The sequence below is a fragment of the Dreissena polymorpha genome, chromosome 16, assembly GCF_020536995.1.
Source record: "Dreissena polymorpha isolate Duluth1 chromosome 16, UMN_Dpol_1.0, whole genome shotgun sequence".
NCBI lineage: Eukaryota > Metazoa > Mollusca > Bivalvia > Myida > Dreissenidae > Dreissena > Dreissena polymorpha.
In genome coordinates, this window is record NC_068370.1 from 9765464 (window position 1) to 9785628 (window position 20165).

The 20165-nt window shown below is 34.8% G+C and overlaps 1 protein-coding gene across 2 annotated transcripts in view; it reads left to right on the forward strand.

Moving 5' to 3' along the window:
- Positions 1 to 10612, forward strand: part of LOC127861891 (ankyrin repeat domain-containing protein 29-like) — a 30667-nt gene extending 20055 nt beyond the window's left edge. For both annotated transcript variants that reach the window (XM_052400610.1, XM_052400612.1), the window contains exon 9: positions 618 to 10612. In XM_052400610.1, the coding sequence (XP_052256570.1) occupies positions 618 to 728 (111 nt within the window). In that variant the 3' untranslated portion in view covers positions 729 to 10612. The remainder of the gene's footprint in view (positions 1 to 617) is intronic.
- The last annotated feature ends 9553 nt before the right edge of the window (positions 10613 to 20165 follow it).

Below are 20165 nucleotides of genomic sequence, written 5' to 3' on the forward strand. Positions count from 1 at the left end.
TTCTGGGCCGACACTTTAGGAACATGCATTAAACCCCGTTTTCACAGAGCATAGTCCATATAATAATAAATAGTGATTGTGTCACTGCTTTTGGAAGTCTGTCTGTACCTATCATTGTGGAATGGAATCTTGCAAATAGAGGACATTTGAGAAAAACATGTAAATTATTGAAACAAATGTTACAATTTTACACTCGGTGTTTAAAAAGTTTTATGTACTTCCATAATGACAATTCCATGTTATTATGTTTATCATACATGCACAATATTAAATGTATTATGCATTTTGTCTATTTTCATTTGCAAATTGTTTCACTTAAAATGCGCAAAATACCATTGTTGGGCATGGGAAATTGATCCTGTAACTATATTACATTATCATAAAGGGAAAAAAATCACTTAACACATAAAGTGAAAATAACTATAAGCAATCACCATAAAACCAGCACAGCCTGTGAGTAACTTGCAGACCGGTCAGGTTGCTCATCGGTACCTTATGGTTAAGAATGAAGTCTTGATAACTGAAATCTAGTAAGAAAACTGTTAAATTTCGTTTGATTTTTTCTTAGTGACTACAAATGTGTCAAAGTACGTATCTATGTGGCGTTCAAATTGTAGGAGGGTCAGACACCATCAGAGCTGGCGAGAGATGCTGGGTATGACTACATTGCAAAGTACATCGAGAGTTACACACCCCAGATGAATGGCAAGGCGGAGGGACACTCATGATGGCAATGTCTGTCTGCATAATGTGATACTTTTATCTTCCCATCATCTGTGTTCACAGATATATATGATACATGTTGCTTTCATGTTATGGTGTCCAGAGTTTTCTTTTGCGTCCATGCTTTTGTTTACAAATCAAAAAATCTTGCTAGGATGTTACATTGACCCAAAGGTTGTTTTTTTAATTTAAATTGTAAATTGTTTAACTTTGTATTAGTTAAAGCAACAATCTGAAGCTTTTTTTTTTTCATTTTTGAAACAAAATATATTAGTAATATTTTATAATTCTTTCTAACACATGTTTTTTCCTGGTAAAAGCATGTGAGTTCATATATTTATTTGATGAGATTAAGTGGGAAGAACATTAATTCATTTACTTCTCAAATAATATATGTAATACATATTGTTTTCTAGAAAACAATGTTTTGCTTACATTGGTATTACTGTAAATTAAAAAAAAAATGTAAGGAAAAGGATGTATAATTCAAGAAACCTAGGTTTTCCTCTTTTTATTTTATATGACTTGTTCATGTGCATTATTTGGGTATATTTTTTCATTATTGCTATTTAATATAAGTATTTTGTTTCACAAGGAAAATTCTAGATTTGAACCGAAATAAATCATCTTCATAATATTAATCATAATGCTTTAACTATTATGGGCTTAAAATTATAGCAGTCAGATTAAATAATTACTGTCTGAGATGAGACTTTTCACTTGCACTTCATGATTTATATTTACGTGATTTTCTTCATGCCTTTGTCTATTTAAGTTTAGGATGATAATATTGAGAACCTGACTTGTATGAAAAATGCCAAAGTCATGAAAAGTCATGAAAATGGTACAGATGCATTTTTTGCCAAATGATATCATTTCTTGCTTGTGCATAATTTTCTATTTTTGTTGTTGTCATATGTTAAAGGGTGCCATGAATAAGAAAAATAATTTGTTATATTTTTTTTACAACTTTAATTAGTTTTACAGCACATTTATGCAAGTATTTGTACATGTTAACGGAAAAATCAACAATGCAGTATGATTTTGTCTTGCTGGTTGCTTGGTTGAAAGGAACTTTTATGTTTGATGCCAGTTATATGCAGAACTGTTTGGATTTATTCTTTTAGTTGATGATTTTTTCTACGCAAATATGTGTTTGATTCAAATAAGTTGTAATAGTACAGAACATGTTTATGTCAATATGAGTACAGTCAAACCTGAATTCAGCGGTCAGTCAAGGGAAATGATCAAAGTGACCGTTGTCCACAGGTGACCGTTGAATTCGGATCACAATTTTAAGAAGGTTGGTCAGTTGGTAGTATTACTACGTTGTTACCCCACCCAGTCGTTTGCATACAGTGTAAAACAAATGCTCATTGCATTAACAAAGCATAATAACAGCATTAACTTACGCGTGTACATTGAATAATAGAGAATAATATCTTTTAGATTGATTTAATTTCATAATGTTAAATTAAACAATGACTTTATCAACGCTGGTATAATTGTTTTCTCATGCATCTCATTCATTCAGTAAATAAAGCTTGTCACGGTCCGATGACGTCACGTCCGTAAAAGTCTAAAAGGCGGAGTCGGTGTCATAAACTGATAGTATGGTGTAATTGTACCGTTCTAATTCAAAGAAATAGCGGTCATTTAATTTAGCGATAATTACTTTCAACAAGTCATAAACTCTGATAAATTTTCTTTAGAAGATACACCCTGAATTATCCCCGGAAAAGAAACCTTCTCAACACCTTGTAATTTGTTTACTCGCAGCGGGCCGCTTTTATAATATCATAGACAATTACCGCTTTCAGACGCTTTAAATGTTGCAAATCAGTCCATATTTTGCCATTAAAGCTGATCATGAATCCTCTTATCGCTTTCTTATCAAAACACTCGCCAGCTTAATGTTGTTTTAACACTTTATCAGCGATACAGATCAATTGACTTTGTCACGCGCTAATGCGTTATGCATGCAGACGATAATTGCTATTAATACACATTGTTATTGTTAATGTCACCTGTTTAAAGTGATATTATGGGCGTCTAACAGTTTATAGCTGGCTATCGCAACCGTTGTTTATTTTTGGTATTTTCACTACATATACAATGTACACTTATTTTTGTTAATTCAGCATCAACATACTAAAACACTATCCCGGAGAGAGAAAAAAATGCATTTCAATATCAACCGTCTTTTCGTTAAACAACTGATCATGCATGTACGATGTGAACCTAAATTTAGTTTTAGTGCAGATTCGTTCATACGACAGAAAGACACAATTTTGTTTTACGGATCATTTCGGCTTAGAGGAGTGGGTGAGTTATGTAAAATAACGAATATAAAATATATTTTTAATAAACAACTTGTAGCAAAATGAGTTGCAGACAATTGGTCTTTTAAATCAATCAAAATGAAAATTCAATAATAATGGTGATTCAGAAACAATTTTACATACCGGTCATGGATGCACAAATTGTTTGTTTACTTGCAGCAGGCCGCTTTTATAATATCAAAGACAATTACCGCTATCAGACGCTTTTACCGCAAAATAGACGGACACATGATGTGCTGTGTTTTTAATTTTCGCGACTCGAGACGACTGACGCGTGACCGTTGAAATCAGGTCAAACATGAATTTCGAAGTGGAATGTAGTGGCCGTTGGCCGTTATGGACAGGTGGCCGTTGAATTCAAGTGTAATATAGAGTGTTTTTCGTCGGGGGGATTCCAGACTGACCGTTGTCTGCAGGTGACCGGTAAATTCAGGTGGCCGTTAGGTCAGTTTCGACTGTATGTATTTTTTTAGAAGTGAACGTTTGTGTTTAAAGAGCGAGTGTTATGTTGTTATATGTCCTATGTAACTTATTACAGAGAAAAAACAAGTTAGAATTGTTATCATTATTGAGCAATGGTTAATTGTATTTTTAGTGATTTGCTGTCATTTGTTTGCGTGTTTCAAATACCATTAGATGAAAATAAATCTTTTGTAGCATTATTGTATGGGGAATAGACATTAGAACTTTTTACACAGTTATTTGCATGAAGTTTTGGAATTGTTTGCATCACTTGCCACACGTGGTCATGTGCAATACAATGGGGATTCACAGAGAAACCTGCATAACTCAGGTGTAGATACTTACCTTGGTAGGTTTGTATGAAAGTATAGTTCGGTGTGCCATTTTTGCATGGCAAAATATGATCATGTTTTTTAGGATCAGAAGATTTATAAAACATAGCCTATATCATGAATTTTAAAATGTTAATAAGTCTTTTGCATTCACAGAATTAAAGGCATGTGGAGAATGCAGTTTTAATTTTGTCTATGTTGAAGAGGTACATATATTCAAAATCTTAATGCATTTGCAGTTATAAAGCAATACTTTACAAAGATTGTTGTAAGTTGTAAGGGTTATTTTGCTTGAATACAAATATTGTATACTTTGTGGGAGAGGGGGTGTTAAAGCCAGTTCGCCTTTTTAAGGAAGTGGTCCCATATGTTACCTATAGTTGTGCAGGGTTTAACTAAGGGGTTAAAAGTCTTGTTTTTTAAGTTATTTAAACCCCAAAGTTGCATTTAATTATATTTAATAGCAGCTGAGTAACTTGTTGTAATTAATCTGTTTTTAAGTTGAAATATTCATGGACTTATATATCCATGTTTGCATGTTAGGTGTTGCTACTCCGTTTTATATGTGATTTAGGATTTTGTTTTCGTCTTAAATCATGTTGTTACTTTAGAGAGTTGTATTGACCTTCAGTTACTTAGCTGTTTTCGTCGTATTGTTGTATAATTAAAGTGTTTTAAATTTCATTTAAGGCATGCATTTAATAGTGTTAATGGGGGTTGTTTTGTTTGCATTTTTGTTGTCCCATACATAATGGGATGCATTAAACATTGCACTTGTCTATACGTATGTATGTGGAGGTACATCAGTCGTGTTCTGAGAAAACTGGGCATAATGCATGTGCTTAAAGTGTCATCCCAGATTAGCCTGTGCAGACCGCACAGGCTAATCAGGGACGACACTTTCCGCCTAAACTTGATTTTCGATAAGAAGGGGCTTCCTTAAAACTAAAAATACCATAAAAGCAGAAAGTGTCGTCCCTGATTAGCCTGTGCAGACTGCACAGGCTAATCTGAGACAACACTTTACACACACGCAGTTTTCTCAGAACATGACTCATATGTACTTAAGCTTGTGTTTCCAACTCTTCGTTAAGTTCTGGCTGGATCTCGCTAAAACTTTCACAGTTGAAACATCCTTATGTGTAGATGATCTAAAAAGGAATTTTGACAGCAATAAGTGTTGGAAGAATTACAGCCCTTTTTCTGTTTTTCCCACTTTTGAAAATATAACACACAATTTTGTGATTTCAACTTCTCTTTAACTACTTGGTTGATCCTGCTGAAACTTTCAGTGTTGAATGACCTTTATGTCCAGATGATCTGTACAAAAAAATTGGTGAGACAAGTTTGAGCCAAATCATTTTCACACTATAAAAAATAAAGTCCCAAAAGTGTGTATTATTAAATCCTAATTGAATACTGGTGGAATTTCTCTCAATTTTTCACTGTTAAAGCCACACACCTTATTTGGCGTAGTAAATTTAAGTTTAAATAAGAAACATATTTTATCTATGCCAATTAGAATATATCTGGTGGTTACAAGGTAGAAATCGGTCTATTTTGCGTTTTAAAACTTAAAAATAATCGCGTTTGTCAAAATGGACATATACGTCTAAAAATCCTACTTTCTGTTTAAAAGCGATACCGTTTGAAAAGTAATAAATTACTTGCTAACAAGGCTATAGATTTATTTTCATCTATGCCAATTAGAATATATCTTGTGCTTACAAGGTAGAAATCCGTCTTTTTTGCACTTTAGAACTTAAAAATAATCGCGTTTGTCGAAATGAATGGACGTATACATCTAGAAATCCTACTTTCGGGTTTAAAAATGGTACCGTTTGAAAAATAATAACTCACTTGATAACTAGGCTATAGATTTAATGACAATTTTGCAAGCTTTCAAATTGCATCTATATGAATTGATGAACATGTATTTCATTTTGGGTTAGAGGCAAGGTGTATGGCTTTAAGTGACTTCAAGGTTGCCTAAAAAAAGTTTGACTGTGACAAGTTTTGGCTGAATTATGGCCCTTTTTTTTTTCGTCCACTGCAGAATATATGAGTTGCATTCTGAGAAAATTGGGCATAATGCATGTGCGTAAAGTGTCGTCCCAGATTAACCTGTGCAATCAGGGACAACACTCTCCACTTGTATGGTATTTTTGGTATAAAGAATGTCTCTTTTTACCCAAAATCCAGTTCTTAGCAAAAATCCAAACTGCACAGGCTAATCTGGGTACACACATGTATTTTGCCCAGTTTTCTCAGAACGCGACTCATATATTGGATTTGTCAGTGTCCAAACATGCATTGTAGGGGCATTATTTTTTAGCGTTAAAGAATTTGTTGCGAGTTGAACATAAACTTACAGCAACATGGTTTTGTTGTGTTTTGCCAGCTTATTTTTCAGAGAGTATTTATATTATGTAAATAGACTGTGTTAAAAGCTGTCTTCCTAGTTTGTACTCAAATTTCATTTGGTTCTAAAAGAAAAAGGTTTAAGTATTTGATTTTGAAGTTTAGAATACATACCTTCAATTAAGTGGTAACGGGTATTTTATTTATTGCAGTAATGTTGATGACTGATGGGTGTGATTGGATGTAAATTCTTCTTTTATGAAAGTATGACTTGTCCTATGTGGATAAGTTTTTATTTTAACCCATTAGAATTAACAGGCTAAGATGTTTGATTAACTAGTCATATTTTAAGTACCAGCTTTTGGTCCCATGGTGTTTAATATGACAATATGATTGTGGTAATCAGTTATCATGCGATATCATTGTGTCATTCTTTATTGATGTTTTGATTGTGAAACATTTGTGTTTCATAATACTAATGTCAAACATTTACACTCTAATGTAAATCAGCTGTGTTCAATTTTACAGAGGATTACAATGGGTACATGTACAGTTATTTTATGATTTTAGGATTTTGAGGTTGCAACTTTTAACGTTTAACATATATGTATACGTGCACTGACTTTGATACTCCACAAGCGTGATATAAGGCTGACTTTTTTGGACAGTTAATTTTGCAATGTTCAGTATTTGTTATAATTATTTTCTTCATCACTAACTGAAGTTTTCAGCATTTTTGTACAGAGTGCTGTCCATAAAGGATTGTTTTTAGCCACGTGATTTGATATTACTATCTTTGCATTTTGTTACTGTTATGGCTATATAATTTATGTATTTAATAGTAGTATCATAGGTAGAATACTATTTATCCATAGCTTTATGTATAGTTTTATTATTTTATAATCATTTGAGAGTTTTGCTTGTTGTGTAATTTGTAGTTATCTTTTTAACCAGATAGGAGAAGTAGAACGTTGTATTCAGAAAATCCACTTTATAATCTGCCCATTCATTGAGTTTTAATTTTCAATGTTCTTTGTGCATGGTTAAGTGTAAATCATGTTCAACTGACAACACTGTATGATTTAGAATGTTTATTGCTCATTTTATTGTTTTTCAAGCATATAATATAATTTTTCATAAAAAAAGATCAATAGATTTATTACAGAATAATGATGATGAGCTGCATTATACAACAAGGGTTTGAAAGACTAGAAAAAACGGAGTAGATTTTGTCATACGCATTGAATTGATTAGAAGAGTTCTCATGTTCTTGCCCAAGAAGAAGCTAAGGTTGGAAGAAGTATCTCTACTTCAGTGTAGTCTTGTTATAACAACATGTAATTATAAACTCTGTGGGTGCTTGAAAAATTAATAAACTCTTGATAATCAACATGATATTTCAATTACTTCTGGTTTCGTGATTAATGAGATTTTTATGACAAAAATTGTATGGACTTTTCATTGTTTAATAATTGACTGATAGAAACGTGTTATTATACAAATGTGTGCACTAATAATTTCATTCTCAGTTGTTTCAGATAATAACCGGTTTAAGAATCAATTTAGTTATGGGACCAGTGCCTCGATATATTTTATAACCAAAAAAAATGAAAATCAAAGTTTAACCCATTCATGCCTAGCGTCTAGACAAAAAATGATGCGGCGTCTCATCAGGGTCTGCGGTGTTTGCTTAAAGGTATTTCTGTAAGAAATATTCTAAATATAGAAATAAATACTAGTATACTTGTCATCCATAATTTTGGAAATAAATTGATCCAATTTAGAAGGATGGGAGAGTCCACTAGGCATAAATGGGTTAAACAGTACATGATTCTAATCCGGGTTTTTAGCTCACCTGATTGCTCATGTGAGCTTTTGGGATCGGTCTTTGTCCGTCATACGTCCGTCCGTCGTTCGTCCGTCCACATTTAGTTGAAAACACTATAGAGGCCACATTTTTTGTGCGATCTTCATGAAACTTGGTCAGAAGATTTGTCCCAATGATATCTCAATCAAGTTCGAAACTGGGTCATTCGTGGTCAAAAACTAGGTCACTAGGTCAAAAAAAAGAAAAATCTTGTAAGCAATGTAGAAGTCACATTTCATGCCCAATCTTCATGTTACTTGTCAAAATGTTTGTCTTCATGATATGTTGGTTGAGTTTAAAAGTGGTTCCGGTCCATTGAAAAACATGGCCGCCAGTGGGCGGGGCAGTTTTCCTTATTTGGCTAAAGAGAAACCTGATAAATGCTCTGGAAGTCACAATTTTTGCCCAATCATCATAAAGCTTGGTCAAAACATTGGTTTTATTGATATCACAGACAAGTTCGAAAATGGTCCAGATTGGTGAAAATACATGGCCTCCAAGAGGCGGAGCAGCTTTCGCTATATGTATATAGTGAAAACATGTCAACAAACTATATGTCACATTTTTGGTCCAATCTTCAAGAAATTTGGTCAGAACATTTCTTTCCTAGATACGGGAGTTAAGTTCGAAAATGGTTCTGGTCCGTTGAAAAACATGACTGCGAAGGGAAGGGGGCAGATTTCCTTATATTTATATAGTAAAAAAGGCTTGCGAACAGTCAAGAAGTCACATTTTTTACCCAATCATCATGAAACTTGGTCAAAACATTTGTTTTATTAATATCTCGGACAAGTTTGAAAATGGTCCAGATCGGTGAAAAAACATGGCCACCAGTGGGTTGGGCAGTTTTCTCTATATGTATTTCAGTATATGGAGATTCAGTGATTTTTTTTTGCTAAAAATTACCGCCGATTTTCGGCTGATTCCCAATTATAAAATTCAACGTTTTTTTTCCCAAAAAGCTGACCAAATCTTCCCCAAAAGCCCAATTTCCCCAAAAAAAAAAAAAAAAAAAAAATTTTTTTTTTTTAAGAAAGAAGTCTCATATGGCTTTTGATTTCTTAATTCTAGATCCCAATTTTTTATTTAAACATCCTACAAAATATATAACTTTAATTTAGTCCTGTTTGTCAATAAATAATTCCCAACTTGCCGCTTTTATCAATTAAAACAATCCCAATTTGACCAGACTCCTTTTCTCAAAATGGCTAGAAAAAACCCTGAACATGCACTTAATAACAATTTTAATTCTGTTACTTATAATCATATTTATATTTCTTAATTTTTCCCATTTGTATGGTTAATCGCACTATTTTTCCCAATATCATGGTTTATCGCGCTAATTTTCCCAATTCAAATGGTACAGGCTGTAACATTGAATTTAGTCAGAACATTTTTCCTTATATGACTATAGAGAAACCTTGTGAACACTCTAGAGGTCATATTTTTTGCTTAATCATCATGAAACTAAGTCAATACATTGGTTTTATTGATATCTGGGAAAAGTTGGGAAATGGCTCAGATGGGTGAAAAAAAAACACTTTTTAGCTCACCTGATTGCTCAGGTGAGGTGTTAGGGTTGGTCTTTGTCCCCTGTCCGTCCGTCTGTCCACTGGTTTGTAAACACTCTAGCATTCACATTTCTCAAGCATTCTTAATCAAAGTTGCTGAGAAGCTATATGGCCACAAGATCTCAGTCAAGTTTGATAATGAGCAAAATCGCATAATAAATGACAAAATTATTGCCCTTAGATTGTCAAAATTTTCATTATATTATACAAAATCCCTGAAAACACACTAGAGGTCACAATTGTGTTTCAGATTCTATGAATCTTGGTCAGAATATTAATTTTTGCAAAGGTTGATGTTTGGTCATGAGGGGTCAAAATATAGGTCACCAGGTCAAATCTTACAAAAACCTTGTAAACACTCCATACGCCAGAGTTTTGGCTCATTAATGATGAAACTTGACCAGGATGTTTGTCTGGACAATATCTAGGTCAGGTTTGACATTTGGTAAAAATTGAATGTACAGACTCCTCTTAGGTGAGCGAACTAGGGCCATCTTGGCCCTCTTGTTTAAGTTGATACACTAGGTTTTAAATTTGGCATTTTACAAATCCTGGGACAAGTTGCTGTTTCTGTTGTTGCCAGCTTATTTGCATCACTGAATAAGTCCTTTGCATGCTTGGAAATTTGTCGTCTTCTAAAATTAGCATTTTCTTCGATTTTTTTCAAAGAATACTATCAAAATAGCAAACAGTTTGAATCCTGATGAGATTCTAAGTTCTGTGGCGTCTCATCTGGATCCAAACTGTTTGTTTGCAAAGGCCTTCAAAATTCGGTTCCAGCACTGAAAGAGTTAGACAATATGCAATGTGTGTGATGTATTGTGTGATCCAGTGGCCTAAATGTGTGTTCATTAGCTGCTTAATCATAATCATGGACAGTGTCAAATACTTGTGATATGCCTAATGTACTAACGATTTAAAGAAATAAATCGAAATAAACAATGAAATAATGTTTATTTGTGTTGTTAGTTTGTTAATTTCATTATACACTTTCATTTTTAACCAGGTTTTCGAAAGGAAAAAACTGGTTACTAAATATTAGATTGGCGAATGTCGGCTGGCGTGGTGGGGGGGGGGGGGGCTGAACAAGCTTGTCCGGTCCATAACTTTGCCCTTCATTGTGAGATTTTGAAATCATTTGGCACATTTGTTCACCATCATTAGGTGTGTGGCGCGAAAGAATTACATCGAAATCTCCAAGGCCAAGGTCACAATTTGAGATTAAAGGTAAAAAATGGCCATAAATGAGCTTGTCCGGGCCATAACTATGTCATTCATTGTGAGATTTTAAAAATCATTTGGCACATTTGTTCACCGTCATTGGACGGTGTGTCGCGCGAAAGAATTACGTCAATATCTCCAAGGTCAAGGTCGCCACAACTAAAGATAGATTGATTTTGAAACAAGGGGGGTAATTATGAACAATCGGTAACAATGCACATTTTGATTTTGAGTTGTCCCTCTTTATAAGACTTTTTTTCAAATTGAAACCAAGGTCGCCACGAGTTAACAAAGATTGAATTTTACGCAAGGGGGGTTACAATGCACATTTTAAATTGTCTTCCTTGATCAGACTTTTTTCAAATTGAAAACCTGGTTTTGTGACATTTTTGTCCCTTGTTTAATAATTTGAATAACTAACAAATCTGTTGCACAGCGAGAACGGCAAATGATTAATAAGCAATGATAAGCAAAAAATGAACATTAATGTGCGCATTTTCACCCTTAGGCTAGTTACAAATGGGCCGTGTTATGTGAAAAAGAGGTTTAATGCATGTGCGTAAAGTGGCGTCCCAGATTAGCCTGCGCAGTCCGCAGGGACGATACTTTACGCTTTTATGATATTTTCCGTTTCAAGAAAGTCTCTTCTTAGCAAAAATTTAGTTGAGGCGGAGAGTGTCATCCCAGATTAGCCTATGCGGAACCCCTTTTTTACAGAGCACTGCCCAATTTTATTTCAAGCATCACATATATTTATCACCATTAACATGACTCAAGTCTATTGAAGAGTATTTGCCAGATTCTCTAACTAGTCTGAACGCGAATTCTTTTCGCAAATATAGCTCCATTTGGGTTTGGGTAGACGGAAAAATCAATCCCTGACTAAACGTCCTTAAAGAACGAGTATTCCATTAATAATCACAGTGGAAATCGTAACAAAATACAAAAACGACACCAATATTTAATCAAAATATTTATTTACCGGTATAAGACAATCATAAACTAGGAGATACAAAGGTGAGATCCAAAACGCCAAGATAATCTTGTAACAGAAACTACATTTCATAGTCATGACTGTAACACTGGCATACTATGGCGATTTTGATTATTATGATGATGATTGATTAATTGATTGATGAGGATGATGATGGCGGTGATGATCTTCATTATCATCATAATCATGATCATTATTATGATCATGAAAGGAAACATAAATGTTAAATATTTGCATAGGTAGTCGTACAGTTTTCTTCCGTGTAACATAATCAACTTAAATTGAATTAATATGCATTATTGTATAAAGGAAAATGTCTTAAGACGTGAAATTTTTCTTCTTGCTTTTCAAACTCAACATCGCGTGGATATATGTTTATGTTTTTCTCCTGTATTAACGTTTGATAACAAATACCAGACGTTAATAAAATAATCCTACAAGTTTAATAAGTTAATTAAACTCAAATGCTGTCCAAGGAAACACATGTACAACTCTTTAAAACAACAATCGTGACGATACAGGATACTTCATTAATATTAGTGTAATTAAGTACGTACACTGAAGTGAATGAATATCTAGAATTGTCACATAATATTGAAATCAGTTATTCTAACAAATTTCTAGCAAAAGAAACAAAATGAATGTATAATAGGAAAAAGTATTGACTACTGTAATTATCTACAAGAACAACGTGAAATATATATATATATTAATGTCACCCTGTGTGCCTTTACACTTCAAGCTTTGCTCTTTTCACACATTTCATACAAGGCCCGCCCTATATTTGCTGCCAGAGTCTAGTCAAATCTTTTAAAGAAAATTATTATCTCAAATGTGATCAACACTATTTAAAAATTGAATAAGTATATTCTAGCATACTTAGCCTGCATTGCAGTCAACTCAGAATTTCTAATATTCTGTCATATTACCAAATACCTATACGGTACATCATATATTTTAAACCGAATAATTCAATTCTTTCTATGTGCCTTAAGAACTTTCTTCATAACGACCGCACTGTCTGAACTGACACGTGGACGGTTGAACGACGTTGCATCCTCCGATTTAACGTACGTCGGTTTTCCCCAGCTAACACGACGTGCCTTTTGCGCTGTGTCCGTGTTGACGGTCGATGTTCGCCGATTCATCGTGCCCTCTGATATACGTCGAACTTTCACGTGGATGGGAGCTTGCTTTTCTGGAATCTCGATTTTGTTGACATCGTTGGTTATCTCGTCCACAACTTGTCGAAAAGTCTCCGAGCCGGACGGAAGCTTTTCGCGGTTGATAAATTGTTCCCGGAAGTACGGGAAGTGGTATCCATTGAGTTCTTCGTTGTAGCGCACACGCGGAGACATACACTCAGTCTGGACGCCCGCATTTTCTTCCCTCAAAACAGGGTGAGCGCCCAGTCCGTCGTTTGCTGCTAACACTTCCATATTCTCTCCCTCACGACACCGTTAAAACACAATTTTAATTATACGTTTTGTTATGTGTTTTTTTCTGTTTTTTTTTTGTTGTTGTTGTTGAAACATCCAAATTTGTTTTAAGGTACGCTCGATATAATATTAAAGAAACGTTTAAAGCTTTAAATGAACAATTGGAAAACAAATGCAGCCCCGACGTTTAAGAGGCGCACGGTCACAGAAGTTTTAGTCTCTCTGATCTGTACCAACTTATTATTGAATAATTAATGCTCCTTTCTCATGTTTATGTTAACATTTTCTTGTCGCGGCATTTCCATCATTAAGGCTGAAGAGCGAATATAAGACATTCCGGCTCAAGACTTTTAACGATGGTATATCTCCGGAGATCTAGCGGGCTTATATAGCAGAACCCTTCAGCACGCGATAGTGAAGTCACAACTCGCGTATATATGCGCCGTCCGTAAAGGAGACTGATTAAACTTTCATTCGAAAACTACAACAAACACGCGAAGAATAAACAATTACGACGCAAGTTCAAAGCGAGTTCAGAAATTCAAGTCCTTCAAAAAAGCCGCATGTAATGTTCAATTTTAAACGACAGTTTGCACAACTCAATTAGTTAACACTGATTTAGTCATCCTCTTCCGCTGTTCCTCTTAGCTCCTCGATTGCTGGTTACATCGGGGATTAAGTGATCAGGTTCAGACAGGATCAGCCTATTTATTGACTGCATGGTCAGGCGAGCGTGGAATACACCTAGGATATGCTGTAATAGGAGAGTGATTGCTCCGCGGAGCGGGTTGAAAATCCTCTCAGCGATATATCAATTTAAGTCCGGCGTACGATAGGTTGAAAGGTCAGAAAACTCCGTCTAGAACGAAAAGCATCTAGTACAGCAATGTGACAAAATAACCCGAAAGATGGTCCGATCATCATCCATGCCTGTACATATGTAGTGCTATGCGGTGTTTTTGAGTGTTTAATTTAAATTGGTCTGTTTATCTAAAATAAAACCACATAACATTGATCCTTTTAACGGTGGCCCTACTGTAAGACTGTAGATGTATCGTTATATGCATTTATCATGCGCAGATATCCGTCTGATGAAATGGTGCCTTATATGTAGAGATTACCAGGTTATTGCCCTCACGTTTTGTAATAGATCTACATCTTAAATAAAACAACGGCGAGGCACGCAGAGCCTATATAATTTGCGCCGAAACTTATATACAACAAAACGATAATAGGGCAGTGACCCGTTTTTCTGTTTTTCTAAACCTTAATGTCCACATTTTTAAAGAGATAAAGGGAACTCGCTGCATCGTTGCGTTTTTAGCGGGGATGAATATATGTTGTATGACGTTTGGCGCGTTAATCATGACGTCACGAGAACTTGCACTTAACATTTGTAATTTACGTTTTTGCTGTTTTTTGTTAAAATACTGAATGCACGTTAATTTATTAAGAAACAATTATATGTTCGTTTTGTTTCAATTTGATAACAAAACACAACTAACGCATAAAGGAAAGAACCAACGCCCTTATAATTATTGTTTACTCCAAATCAGACTGAACTACAATTAAAGACGAACCCGACCATGAACTCTGGAGTATTTGTTCCATAATGTTCAACTGAATCAATAAATAATCGCTACCTAATTGTGTCTAATTAAGTCCAATGGTTAACCCCAGGTTAACCCGAAAACAACAAAAGGAGTCGTAGAACATGTGACAGTGGATAATATCGACACTAGGGTATCGTATTGCCATCGATGGCACTGTTTGACGCATTAAATAATTATACGGCCTACAAAGTTCCGTCTCCCGTTGTCATACTATTAGAAGGAGAGGTCGTTAAACGCGTATCTTTGTTGTCAACACCCAGATCACGTAGGTTATTCGGTACTAATTTAATATAATTTTGAAACGTGATTAAAAAATCACGTGCAATTTTGATTTAACAAAATCGGTATAATAATATTCGTTGTTTTATTATTTTTCATGAGCGCAATAGTTTTCAGTTTATAATGGAAGCACTGGTGTTTGTTGACCACGAACCCGACTGCAAAATGAACACCAGTGAGTAGAAGTAAAAAGATACACGTGACAGCGCATTGACTACTCGATAATACATCGATATGTGATATAGTTACAAATGTATTAATATGTAAATACAATTACATGCATGTATAGTGTTGTTGTGAAACATACAGATTTAGTGTTGCTTTTGTGAAACTCTTATAAAGTATTACTGCATGATGTGATGGACAAGCAGTTAACGCGAGAAAACGCACGTAAAAATAATGCTCAAATGAACCTCGTTTGGAGAAAATTGAATTGTATGCATACGCGTAAAGTTTGTTCACAGATCAGCCCCTAGCGGTCTTCACAGGTTAATCAAGGACGACATATTCCGCGTTAACCCTTACAGCGCTGGAACCGAATTTTAAAGGCCTATGCAAACAGTTTGGATCCAGATGAGACGCCACAAAACGTGGCGTCTCATCAGGATCCAAACTGTTTGCTATTCTGATAGTATTCTTTGAAAAGAAAAACACGAAGAAAATGCTAATTTTAGAAATTCAGCAGACGACATTTTATTTTAACAGATGACAAATTTCCCAGCATGCAAAGGGTTAATGAATTTTTTTGTTTAAAGGTGGTCGCATATAAACGAAATTCCAGTTTAGGCGGAAAGTAACGTTCGTGATTAGCCTGTGCGGACCGCTAGGGTCTTAAACGAGTTTTCCCACGGCGAGGTTAAAATTATGATCATAAGCCACCAATTATGACACCGACCCTTATCAAGAACCAAAGTTGGCGGATAGATTTTAACCAATAAAATAGACTGAATGTTAAATTTTAAACAAACGCTGTCGAAGTCAGTTTTAGCGTGTACCACTTACATCCCGGATCACTTTGACAGGTTACACTGAGTCAAATCATAAGATAATCGCATGCTAATTAGCTTCAAGTATTTCAAACATCGCCTTTTGATTTAATATATATTGCAAAGACGATTAGCAAATATTTGTACAACTCGGCCATATCTAATTTAATAAAAGCAAGGTTTCGTCGTGATGTATGACCTTGTACTTTCAAACCATGGTAAAACATTCCTTATGAAGTTATCGATACGATGCGATTGGCATCCTAAAAGTTTAATGATCTGACCAAGTAATAATTAAAACATTATGTTACAATCATAATCTGCACATCGCCTTGTCGCTTGTAAAAATCAAAATACGGCGGTACCGTAAATACTTGAAATTCACATTGCTAGGTTTTGTAATATTTTAATGCAATATTGAGCGGATTTTTTATACAGCAATGTTATATTGCTTTTATAAAATCGCATATGACATATATTTAAAATCAAATAAAAAAACATGATTATGTTGAAGTTTTATGTGTTAAGGGCTATGGTTGTATTTTGGAGTTGACGAGGTTCTTCCGTCGCCATAGTTGCAGTATTTGTTGACCCGTATGTTTCTCACAAACTATCAAATTTGGGGTGAACTTTGAATTATAGCCTACGTAAACGGTTATAAAACTATATTATTCATATTTAAACATAATTTGGTCTAACGCTGTGTTTTGGTAAGATACGCTGACGTACCTTTCGAGCTGCTTCGTCGAATGGTACAGACCAATAAATATATAAGGTCCGTGTTGCACTCGAAGAAATTCTCACATGGTTTTGAAATGCAACTACAGCATAATTCTTTTAAGATATTATTATTATTGTTTCAGTTAAACGTCGTTACTTCGAAGCCACTGTTACTGAGAAAAATACTTAAAACTGATTATTATTCTCATAAAACATTTATATGATATCTTAAATATATGTACCGGTATATGCAACTATGAATTTGTAGTGACTTCTCCACACGATGTGATAGGCACATACTGTCTATAAAACGATATCTTGGCATTGTCATTACTTTTATTATTATGAACGGTATATGTTAAACCAGTTTATGTGTTTTTTTTAATTAAATAGCGTTTCTAATATTTCCTTTAAAGTTTTGAGAGAATTATCAAACTTGTGAAAACAAGGGTTGATAACAACTCCTCGGATTATCACATGATAAAAACGTATAAATCTCGAGATAACATCCGGTAAAACGGTTAGAAAGATCGTTTATTCGTCATAGTTCGAATTAAACATTAATGTTTAGATTAAAGTATGAAGGAAAAATCGTTACCGATAAAAAAAGTTCGCAATAAGGAGGAAATCGGTTGAACAAAGTCCGATATATCGGTGATCGACTTTACCTTTTTAAAGGACACGTCATGGAGTAGACTGGGATTCCTACCATATTGCTTGCCATAACCCCATAACACTGATTAATTGGGTTACGATGGATAGAGAAATATATACGAGAGGCCGCTGCGACTGTTAACCCATTTATGCCTAGCGTCTAGAAAAAAAGCCTTCGCAAACAGCGTAGACCCAGATGAGACGCAGCACGCTGCGGCGTCTCATCAGGGTCTGCGCTGTTTGCTTAAAGGAATTATGTAAGAAATATTTTAAATATATAAATAAATATACTAGACATCCCTAATTTTTTAAATAAATTGATCCAATTTTGAAGGATGGGAGAGTCCACTAGGCATAAATGGGTTAATGCCCGGTGGGCGGAAATGTACGTCGGTATCACCTATTATGCGAACGACGATTTGGGTAGAGTAAGAGCAAGCGAGCATTGCGTCTGCGACCCGTATGTTCTAGCACCACTCTGATACAAGTAGACCACCAATCTGTCCAGAAAATTATGTACGCTATTGTTGATAACTGGTTTTTATCCATATTCAGGACGGAAAATTTGGCAGCGTCTCATCTCCGACAGAGGGTCTCCCACTAGTAAACAAATGACCGGCGGATGATCAAGTGTATGCAAGTCCATATTTGGGGTAACTGTAGGTTAAGAAGAACTATCAACACATATTATGTCGGGCAAAGTTACGTAAGCGAATCTAGGTTGAAATGACTTTTTCAGACCAATCAGTTCAAGGTCCTTCACAAAAAGTATTTTCCCCAATGCATTGCAAGAACAGTTAAAATAATTTGTGTAATTTGTGGATTTTTGCAAAGAATACATGTATCAATTAAAACAAGCAAACTCGTTGAATTGATATTCCCGCCAAATAAATTTTGTTTATGCATGGGTGTAGAACTAAAAGAAAAGGTATACGTGAAGGGTTGAGCCTTTTGTCAATTTTTTTAAAACTCATTTGTACCTGTGGTGGGTTTGCAGACAATAAAATGCAGATAGTTTTTTTTCGTGGATCAATTAACATTGATAGTATCATGACAAGAGGAGAAATTGCTTCTTATGAGCATTTTCTTAAATTGAAATCTTACATACCGAGTTATTGCCCCGAAAAGTAACAACATACAAAAATAACAAAGGACAAAAACTCAAAACTAAGACAGAGGAGGGTTCTTGAGCGTTCAATATTTATCTAGGTGAATTAAGAAGTTTTGCCTTTTCCATGAAAACATCTTAATATACACTAAATTTTCAGAGTGTTGGAGAGTGAACACAACCATGACAACATCCGCCATGACATACGTGGAAATAACATAAGATTTTAAGGTTAATCATCCATCATTGAGTACGACATTACATGAAGCATTTGTGTAACCTTGACCCTTTACGTGAATCTTACATGTAGAATATTGTGTGATGTTGAAATGAAAATTGACCGTAACCCTAGACATGAATATTAAATATGACACACAGCAAGGAAGAAGATGGAGAAGAATTATGGAAGGTTATTACAGAATCCACTGATGCATTGATAAATAATGGTTAAATAATAAATATTTCTACAAATGTGTGACCTTGACTTTGGTCAAAACACATAGAAATTGCACTGCCTGATAATTGAGAACAATTACACCAGGACATTTTGAGAATCCAATTTAGTATGGTAGAATCCTTACCAAATAAGGCATATTCAATCAAAATGGGTGATTTTGACCTTTTTGTGTGACTTTGACCATGACACTAGCAACCTGGATCTCGCTCAAGAGAAGAATTGTGGACAATTATTACAGAATCTCTTGATGCATAGTAAAGGAATGACTAAATAATGAATAATTTATTAAATTTGTGACCTTTGATCTCAATGCATGACCTTGACCTTAGCACCTAGGATTTTGGGTGTTGAATGTGAAGAACCCCAAGATGATTGAGAACAACTATGGCAAGTTTAATGGCTCTGGCACATGTGTTAATGGAGATAAAGCTCTAAGCTTATATTTAAAAGCATTTGTTCAAGATACAAAGTGCCATCACTCCATTATTAACAGATGGTGTACAATGCCATTTGGCGTGCATCATCCTCTTATCCATATACCGTATATATACTCATACCAAGTTTCAATGAAATCCCCCGAAGCACTTCCAAGATATGGCTCAGGACACAAAAGTGCCGAAAAGACTAACGGGCAGAAAGGCGGATGGACGGACAGACAATGCCAAAGCAATATCCCTCTGCCTATGGCATGGGGACGGACGGAAGGACGGACGGACAGAAAGACGGACAGACAGACAATGCCAAAACAATATCCCTCCGCCTATGGCGTGGGATAACAACAAAACAACATAAGTGAACACCATATTCTGAACTTGATTCATAAGTATGAAAATATTGTCTTCATAGTTTGTGTCTTTACAGTTTCATTTGTTTTAAATTTTATTCTTTTAAAATAAAGTGAAACAATAAGCATTGGTTGTACATTAATTAAACACTTTCATTTTAAATCAGGGACTTATACAAATGTTTGTATAGACTCCATATATAGGTCCCTGTATTAATTTTGAATGGAGCCATACCTTAACAAGAGCTGTCA